We start from the raw sequence: 9,763 nt of genomic DNA, 5'->3' as shown, positions 1-9,763 counted from the left end.
TGTTGAGCTACCCAGGCACCCACACAGTGTTGTTTTTAGACCTCTGTCGGGCAATACAACTCACATGCAGCCCTTGGCTGAGTGTCAGTGCATGTGTCAGTGAGGTGAGACTTCTGTGCCCTCCAGACTCAAATCCACTTTCGGATGTCTTAGTTGGACTTTTATGGGTTCAGGCACTATTAAATCTTATGATCCCTGCATTGAAGTGTTCAGTACAAACGGAGCTCCTGTAGATCAATCGACATCTCTGCTGAGACTTTGCAAGGCATTGACCCCTATGGATTCAAAATACTTTACAAAAACACCTAAAAAAATCCCTAACTGTATTCCCCCCACCCAACAGCACCCTAATCCAGGACAGCATGGCTGAGCTTGCCACGTACAAGGACGACCTCCAGACCAAGCTGGTCCCTTATACCCAGGAAGCTGCAGAGGGTCTGGGCAAAGACCTGCAGGAGCTGTTCAACAGACTGGGCGACCACATGAGCCAGGGCCGGGAGCAGATGGAGAAGTACACCCAGGAGCTGCAGACCATGATGGAGCAGAACACCGACGACGTCAGGGTCCGGGTCACCGCCTACACCCGCAAGCTGAAGAAACGCCTCAGCAAGGACACACAGGACATCAAGAGGTGAGTGAAATCCACTGAAGCAGTGAGGCGTTCACTAAAGGCTCATGGGAAACTCTGTCCAGTAACAGGCTCAAATAGTTTCTCTAACTTTTACCAACCAAACTTTGAATTGTTTACTTTGTTCCAACACTTGTTCACTTATCTGTTTTAATACTGATTCCCTTTTTTATTGTTTCACTGCATATTTTTAACAAATGTTCCCAAAAAGCAGTGGATTGGGGTTTTTGGGTGGTTGATTCTGATCCTTTGGATGTTTGTATACTAAATATCTTAAAGACTGACTGTTTTTAATTCTTAATACATACATAGACATTCTTCCATTCTGCTTAAGTATGATGTTAGACTGTAGGACATTTCCTTAGATGCATTTGACACTGTAGTAGCGGTTCATTTAAGTAATAAAACTGCAGTTATCCAACATATAACAACGCTTGCTTTACAACATGCTGAAGCTATGTGATAAATCAGATGTTTTTGAGTCCTGTTCTTCACTCAGTCAGAACTGTTCTGTGCTTCTCTCAGACGTGTTACTGACTTCTTTGAGGAGCTTCAGTCCCGCACCTCAAACAACATGGAGGACGTGAAGACACGTTTAGACCCTTATTTCGCTCATGTGCGTGACAACGCCCAGACAAAGATCACCACCCTGAATGACCTGCTCAAGTCGCAGACGGAGGTCATGAAGGACAAGATTCTGATCAAAGCTGAAGACATGAAGGAGCAGTTTGAGAAAACCGCTGAACACCTTCAGTCCACCCTGGAGGAGAAGTGGAAGGAGCTGAGGAACTGGTTACGCCTGTAGTCTCCATGTTTAGTGATAACATGTAAACCCTGCTGTTATCAAACAGTCTGGACCATCTGTTTCTCCATCACTTTCTGTATCAAAACCACATGATTTAAACAGGAAACAAATCTCCACCACAGTCTGAATGTCTAACTGAAGGTCCTTCAATAAAAAACAGCTGAAAATCAATAATGTCATTAATGATGTCATCATTGATACTTTTGTCTAAACGTCCTCTTGACCAAATTGAAGACCTTTAGGGGTGTAAATGCCGAAATCAACACAGACTGCACAAGTGGCTTAATTTGTTCAGAAATGACACAAAAAACCAACCAATCAAGGCAGCGGTAGATCAGCAACTCCAGTGTTCTGCAAGAAAATTGTTTCATGTTTTTGTTTTTTTTCCTTCTTCTTTTTCTTCTTCTTTGAGGTTTAATGAAAGGTGGCATACAATTGGTGCATTTCCATGTGCGTGGATTGGAAATGACTAATATCTACAACATTCAAATATATAAATAGCCTAAAATAATAATGCAAAACATATATAAATAACTAAACTCATCTTCTCGATTGTATTCATTGGTCTGAGATACTAAAATAGTAGGCTACTCGATGACACTCATTTCTTGAGTTCTTTAGACAAATATCTGCTAGATCACACAACACTTTCATCTTTGTGAGATTTTGAATCATATGCCTTCTTTCTTTCTCATATTTTTGACACTATAACAATATGCTCTATTGTTTCTTCTTGCCCACACTAGTTTTCAGACTTCAATTGTATTTTTTTCTATTCCATATAACAACGTCTTGACTTTGCAGTACTTACATTTTTATTTTCTTTTTCACTAAAACCCCAAGGCAAATTCATTGTATGCAAAAACACACAAATCATATATATATTACTAACAGCAACATAGCCAACATTTTCTTCTTGAACCATAAAAGAAACACTTGAATAATACAGAATTTGCATAATTTATTTTGAAATATATATATTAATTATTATTAATATTATATATTCTAAAAATGCACATACATATACATTTTTATTTTATTAAACTTGCAGAGAACGCACGTGAAGGACCTTTTTTTTTAACCTAGGACGGCGAAGGCATGGGGCAGGGGCATGACACGCCCCACTCTCCCTCCCCCTCTTGGCTAGTAGGCATCCTCGATGAGTGCTCTGGTTGCTTTGGTTAGGGTTAGACAAGAGGAGTGGGATTGGTTCGGGTTAGAGGAAGAATGGCGGAGTAAGCCAATCAGACGCAGAGAAAGGCATAGTAGGGCGGGACCTGCTTCGCCGTCCTGGGGAAAAAAGGCACGTGAAGCCTAACTGTGACATGAGTGAAGCTGCGGCACGGTGAAACCATACTTTTCCGTCTACGTCATTAGACATCCAATCAGATTTCTCCATGTACTTCTCTGAGCCAATCACAAGAGCCCATTTACATGATGCACAACATCGAGTTAGATCGTCGCAGTTCAGTGTTGTCATTTTCAAACATGTCCATCACGTCGGAGCTAGATGATTTTAATATTTCCACCTGATTTTTAATTTCCTTCACAATGAGTAACTTTTCTAGAGAGGTCATCACTCTTCAGTTGGGACATTATTCCAACTTTGTTGGGACTCACTGGTGGAATTTACAGGTAAGCTAAGCTAACGTTAGCTTTGCATGTGTGGTCTTTAGAGGGATGTGCTCCGAGCTCATGTTAGCAGCACCGTGAATGTGCATGTTGTGTTCATTTTAACACACCGAGGATATGCCATGTAAAATCAGGCTGGCACACAAAGATAACGGTAGCAAACGTCTTTGTGGTACCAACACTGCTAACTATCAAGTCTGAAGTCAGCAGTTTATTTGTGGTCAGATAATACTATTTTTAGACGGAATTGTTCATGTTATCTAGTAGAAGATACAGAAGAATCACTTACCGAGATAACTTAAAATAGGGTTAAATACATTAGCGTCTGTTTAACTGATGGAGATGTTGCCTTACATCCTAAACCATCATCTGTGACCCTCATCCAGCTGCAGAAGTGCCCTGTAAAGGCAGTTGTTTATCAGTGGTGGAAGAATATTTACCTAAATACGGTTTTGAGATAATGACTTGAGTATTTACATTTTATGAAACTTTAAATTTCACTACGTTTGTCTAACAGTTTTTTTTTTTCCACACCCTTCCTGTGCAGCATATAAAAGACTATCTCCAGATGTGTTGATGTTGAATGTTTGTGTTAAACTGTGTTGAACTAATTCTTCTACATCTTAAGTTAAATAAAGTCTTTAAAAAGCTTATTTGAAAAAGCATAGTTACAAAGCTGAAAACAGGGCAGGGTTTTTCTTACCCCATGAAAAGAACTACAACTTTTTAGAGATACTTGGTTCTCTCAGGACAACAACTCTACAAACATATGATTATTTTATAGAATATGATGCATTACTGTAGATTAAACTACCCAACAGTATATAAAAGAGTAAAAATTAGCACAATCTTAAACATCTACGGCAGTAAAATGCAACAGACTTTATTGCCGCAGAAATATTAATAAAAACAATCTGGAGTTTTTAAATGTCAGTTCCTTTTATAAAAACAGAAATTAGAGGTTATACTCAAGTGATGTTAGTTTTCATTAGTTTTTTTTCACCATTGAGACTTCTTCAGGATAGATAGTTTGTTGTTTCATAGCTGATATTTTTAATACGTTTACCACCTGTTGGGAATATCTCCCTCTCTGTTCTTCTAAGACGGAGCTATTGTGGTATTTCTGATAGTTTTAGCTTCACAGACTGTGACAGACGTGATGACGGGCTTGTCTTTGTTCGCAGGATGCGTCTTTATCATATGATCCAGATGCGCCACCGAGTGAGATCCAGAGCGATGTCGTGTTTCGGGAAGGAGAGACTCTGGGCGGAGAAGCCACCCACACACCTCGCCTCATCGCCATGGACCTCAAAGGTAACTTCTGCATGTCACGTGCTGCTTATTGCTGAAAACATCCTCTGTGCTGGAGCAGCTTTATTTTTCTCGTTGTTTGGTTGTAAATGTTTCCTATTTTAATTACTTTATAAAAGGTTTTGGTTATTTAAGATTTCTTAATAGGAGACAGGTTCATTCAAAAACTTGAATGTGAATAATGCTTGCTGAAGATGATTCACCCGCCTGTCACACTCTGTCTATAACAGGAAGTCTTCGCACTCTACGGCAAGAGGGAAGTCTGTATGACGCTGGCAAAGACATCTCTGCCGCCACATGGTAAATAAGAAAGTCTCCGTCTATCTGTAGTATTGCCTGTTTGTTCAGCTATAGATATAGCATAGTGTATTACTGGTGGATTATGGCACTTTTTTAAACCTTTTTTTTTGATGTTCTGTAACTTATCGTTACATTGATTGATTGGTTGATGAGATCCGACAAAGTTTCCTTCCTAATTAAAGGTTTAATAATCGGTATTTAAGACACGTATTGAGACAATTCTGGTCTTTATGATGTAAACATGTGCTCCAACTGACAGGGAGGGAAGCCTCATGATGCACAAAGAAAGTCCAGCTGAGAAGAACCTCTTTCTTGAAGATCTGGACAAGTTGGACGTGAGTATTTATGGTGGAAACGCAACTGACCAGCCGCTTCATAATAATAATAATAATAATAATAGCATATTTTCCATGTCTTGAGACAGTGATGCCAAGCCATTCAAAATAACGTTCTCTCTAGAGTTGTGTTCATAATAATAGCAATGTGTTAAAGGTTAAAGGTGAATAAGGCACAAAAACCTTAGAATGACTTTTAGTTCCCTAATATCAATGCATTGGGAGTACTGCAAAGTGAATTCCAAATCTAAACATGACCACAATTGATCAAGTTTGTGTTCTACCTTTACAAAGGTCTTGTGCTGGAACAACGAGAAAACGTATCTACTAGAGCCAAAGTTTTGTCTCTGCAATTTATATTTTCATTTTAATTTTGATTGGTCAGGACACAGCTAGGAAACTGCTTTCCCACTATGTGTATTTCTATGGTAGAGGCATTGTATTGCACCTTGGTATGAACCTTCTCAAGCCTTGTGCTGGTCGCTTCTCTTGTCTCCAGAAAGGGGAGGTCCTTGCTGAATCTGATTTTTACCTCAGTTCCCAGCCTCAGCACTCAGGTAATAAAAACCTTAAGAACCCTTTTTAAAACTTTGCATGAAATACAAGATTGTGTGTCGGACGCAGCAGCGACCACTCAGACAACTCTCCCACCAGCAGGTACAGTGCGTGTGGATACTGTGAACAGCCAGCTGGCCCGAGTCCAAAAGCGCTACAGGCTGGAGGGCAGCGTGAAGGTGTGGTCCGACTTCCTGAGGATCCACCTGCACCCTCGCACCATCTCTGTCATCCATCAGTACAACCATGACGGGTAAAGTGCAACGCCAGACTTTCTACGCAGTGTTGAACAAAATGAGGCAACTGCTGAATTGCATCAGCTGGTCCCTTCCTCCAGAAGATGTCAGGCTCTACACAGAGTTGGGCCTAAACAGTGACTAACAGGCTCTCTGTAGGCTGAATCTTTATGTTAAAGCTTGTTACACTCCCTACTGCACCCCCAAACAGTTACTGACTATGTTGTGGCCGTGAGCAAAACATGTTTAATGGATGAATTTGCTTGTGTTACATTCAATGGGTTAGTCTCAGCACAGCTCTATATTTGTATTTGTGGGTGTCCAGGGAGACTTCCCGTCTGGAAGCTTTCGGCCAGGGAGAGACTCTCCTGAAGGGGTCGGTACTCGAGGAGCTGGAGGACAAGCTGCACTTCTTTGTAGAGGAGTGTGATTACCTTCAGGTCAGTCATTGTTTTTGTACTATGCTGCGTTTTATTAAAGAGAATTTTCAGCTAGTTGTTCGGTTTAAAACTTCGCTGATGTATTTTATTCCTCACCTCTCTGCATCCTGTTTTCCTCTCAGGGTTTCCAGGTTATGTGTGACCTGGCTGATGGCTTTGCAGGCCTGGGGTCAAAGGTCACAGAGATGCTACAGGACTCTTATGGTGGAAGAGGCATCCTAACCTGGGGGTTAGCACCTGTCAGTCACGCAAATTCAGTGAGTCAAAAACTCAAGTCAACTCTTGTTGATTTATTGTTTCAGTGTTTTATAAGAGGCTGTGTTAAAGCAGGTGTTTCGTAAATGGACTTCTGTACTTATTGTATTCTTCCTGTTCAACCAGACTCCTATGAAGGACCTCTACCACATGTTGAACTGCGCATTAGGGACAGTCCACATGGCCAGTCACAGCTCTTTCTTCTGCCCGTTGACCCTGCGCGGTGGACTAGGCAGACGGCCCTCCGCTCCCATAGCATTCCCCCTCCTAAATTACGACGTGAGTTTTGTTTACTATCACTTACTGTATCTTTAAACTATTCCAGACATGTTTAATGGTAATTGAAATGTGTCAAATTCAATCTTTTCTCAGTTTATTTTGATGCCTTATTTCAACATTTGAATTGATTTTGTTTTGGTGAAGTAAAGTAAATTTAAAGAAACATTATGATGATAAATGGAAATAAAAAGACGTCAAACTGTCGCAACACAGGTTTACTCTAAACCAGATGTTTAGACTTATAAAACTGTATTGGAATCACATTTCTTTAAGATTTAGTTTAGATATAATTAAAAACATGTTATGACTTACAAACCGCTGTTTTACGTTGAATGTGCGTTTATGCATGAATGCATCTGATATTGTCATCGATTAACAATATTGTTTGTCTTTACCCTGTCTCAGCCGTCACTTTGGTACCACTCCAGCTCTGTGTTGGCTTTGGGCCTAGATGCCCTCACTTTGCCTTACAGGCTGAAGAACAACAGCGTCCCAATGGGGCAGGTGGCAGATGCACTGGCTGTATCTGGGAGAAAGGTGACATACCGCTATTTGTTTTGGTATGTTCACGTCTCTGTAGAGAGAAGGCACTGAGCTCATGATGACCATGGTCATTTAAATCCTAGGTGGTGGCTGCTTATGGTGCCATCCCCTTTCCCATGATGCACGGCAGCACTCTCCCTGACGCCCTAAATGCATGCACCGATGCATTGCCCTGGAAACCTTTATCATCTTGCTCTGAGCCCGGCGACGGCCGATGCTACAGCCAGTGGGTAACACTCAAAGGCTTCGAGGGCCAGAGACTAATCAGGTTGGCAGTTTTTTAATACAATTTATTTTGTGCCACGCTTTCACATAGCTGAGGAAAAGCCACATAAAATATTAAATGAAGCGAACTGTTCACACAAGACAGTAACGTGAGCTATTTAAATAATCTGGATACAAAGTTAAGCAGAATTTGCTATTACTAGTGTAACGCCATGTGCACTGTACTTTGTTCATAGCAACCGGTTCCAAAACGTTCCAGTCAGAGAGTAAATGCTGGAAAAATATTCTTATTAAATCTTTACAATAATTCCCCAAAAGAACTAAAGCCCTTACAAAGCGTGTAGGTTGCTAGTCGAAGTTTGTTGTTGTTTCCTGTAGCAAAGAGACTTGGCAAACGGTGACACACAGACGGCGTTCAGGCTTTGTCCTGGAAATGTACTTCCATTGATCCAGACTAAACAGACTGTGACCTGGGCGGGGGGGGTTCTTACTGATGTTTCTGGGCTTCTTGTATAGACGGCCAATATACTGTGTGCACGTTTGGAACCACAGTTCTTGTTTTTGTCTTGTTTTGATCATTTTTTTTATTCCATCAGCTCTCTGGCTCCAGGGACTCAACCCCCCACTCCCCTGCATAGCCTCCACAGTGGGGAAGACGTCCTGGCTTCCTACATTGGATCGTTCTATCCTACAGCTCCTCTGTGAGTCCCCCCACTGTCACATGCTGTGGACATAATCATTTTACTTGTTGGTCTTTGGAACACTATATTTAAACCCCCTTCTATTTTCCCTCTCCCAGGGCTCTGCAGTTGGTGTCTACACCCAGTAAGCTGACAGCACCTTTCCCTCAGATATTCAGTCAGTCCCTCGGATCTGAGGGCTTCCTGCAGAGCCAGCCTCCTCCACCTGGCTGTAAGCTTATCTCTATTTAACTTTACTCTTTTTGTAGCTTGAAAACCTTTCACCTCGGATTTGATGGTATTATAAAAGAATCCTTCCCTATGTCTGTAGCGCCGGCCCCTGTGGTCTCCTCTGCACCCGTCATGACTTCCCTCCAGTCCGGGCCTGCAGTTGGCTCGTGGCTGTCTGAGCTGCATCGCGGTGCCAGAACTTTGGACATCCGCCGTGTGGCCCCCAGCTTCCTCTCCCAGGGGCCCGAAATGGCAGAATACGAGGAGGCGCTGGAGGAGCTGCGGCTACTGGCGCGGTGTTATCGTGACGACAGCGGCATGCACTCTTCCTCAGAAGAGGATGATGACTAGCACTCTGATCTGAATAGACTGATGACTGCTAGCCTGTCTTTGTATACCAACCTGCATGCACTCCTACAGACAGAGCGACGAAGAGGGACTGTGCTTCTGGGTTATGACTGAAGACTGAACTACATGGCAACAGAAAGAGGTGAAACGTTTCTCATGAGTCGAAAGACACAGATGAGGGAATATTTAGAAGTTAGTCCTCTACATGTGTAGTGTTCAGTGAGGTGATGGATGTAGGATTATCTGACTGTAACTGGTATTGTGTTTTATACTAAGTATATGAATGTATTTACACCGGTTTTGGGCACAGGTTGCTCTGACCATTAAATTCAGTTATGTATGGTCATATTGGAAATGGCTGATTTTCTATCATTGCCAGAGCCCAAAGGGACCAGCCGCCAGATAAAGCAAATTGACATATTAAAATTATTTAAAGCAAACCAATGCCTTGCGATTTCATTCTGATTAGCATAATTGAAATCAATTTTCAGTAGTTAGAGACCTAGAGTAACTTGGGGAAGTATTTGTCCCCTTTGAACTTTGCCACATTTCAGGCTTCAAACAAAGATAAAACAAATTTTATGATAAGAGTCAACAAGTGGGACACAATCATGAAGTGGAATGATTTTATTGGATATTTCAAACTAACAAACTGAAATATTTTGCATGCAAAATTATTCAGCCCCTTTAAGTTAATACGTTTTCGCACCACCTTTTGCTGCAATTACAGCTGTTAGTTGCTTGGGGTGTGTCTATCAGTTTTGCACATTGAGAGAATGACATTTTTGCTCATTCCTCCTAGCAGAACAGCTCGAGCTCTGAGGTTGGATGGAGAGCGTTTGTAAACACCAGTTTTCAGTTTATTTGTGAACCATTCCTTTGTAGATTTTGCTTTATGTTTTGGATCATTTTCTTGTTGGAAGACAAATCTCCGTCTCAGGTCTTTTGCAGACTCCAACA

General features: G+C 41.6%; 2 protein-coding genes across 3 annotated transcripts in view; both read left to right on the top strand.

Annotated features, from left to right (window-relative positions):
• Positions 1-1,545, top strand: part of apoea (apolipoprotein Ea) — a 3,947-nt gene extending 2,402 nt beyond the window's left edge. The window contains exons 4-5 of the mRNA XM_034892883.1: positions 344-631; positions 1,154-1,545. Coding sequence (XP_034748774.1) covers positions 344-631; positions 1,154-1,433 — 568 coding nt within the window. The 3' untranslated portion in view covers positions 1,434-1,545. The remainder of the gene's footprint in view (positions 1-343; positions 632-1,153) is intronic.
• Positions 1,546-2,854: 1,309 nt separating this feature from the next.
• Positions 2,855-9,243, top strand: msto1 (misato mitochondrial distribution and morphology regulator 1). Of its 2 annotated transcripts, none has more exons than XM_034891767.1 (14): positions 2,855-3,068; positions 4,250-4,379; positions 4,607-4,676; positions 4,936-5,011; positions 5,511-5,568; positions 5,669-5,819; positions 6,128-6,242; positions 6,365-6,499; positions 6,624-6,776; positions 7,182-7,313; positions 7,403-7,587; positions 8,141-8,245; positions 8,344-8,456; positions 8,556-9,243. In XM_034891767.1, exons 1-14 carry the CDS (start codon positions 2,985-2,987, stop codon positions 8,804-8,806), a joined length of 1,758 nt encoding a protein of 585 aa, XP_034747658.1. In that variant the 5' UTR covers positions 2,855-2,984; the 3' UTR covers positions 8,807-9,243. The 2 variants fall into 2 exon arrangements, with proteins under 2 accessions (XP_034747658.1, XP_034747657.1); XM_034891766.1 differs by having other exon boundaries at positions 5,666-5,819.
• The last annotated feature ends 520 nt before the right edge of the window (positions 9,244-9,763 follow it).

The sequence above is a fragment of the Etheostoma cragini genome, chromosome 14, assembly GCF_013103735.1.
Source record: "Etheostoma cragini isolate CJK2018 chromosome 14, CSU_Ecrag_1.0, whole genome shotgun sequence".
Classification (NCBI taxonomy): Eukaryota; Metazoa; Chordata; class Actinopteri; order Perciformes; family Percidae; genus Etheostoma; species Etheostoma cragini.
Note: the sequence above shows the minus strand (reverse complement) of the source record. Positions and strands in the feature narration are given on the sequence as shown.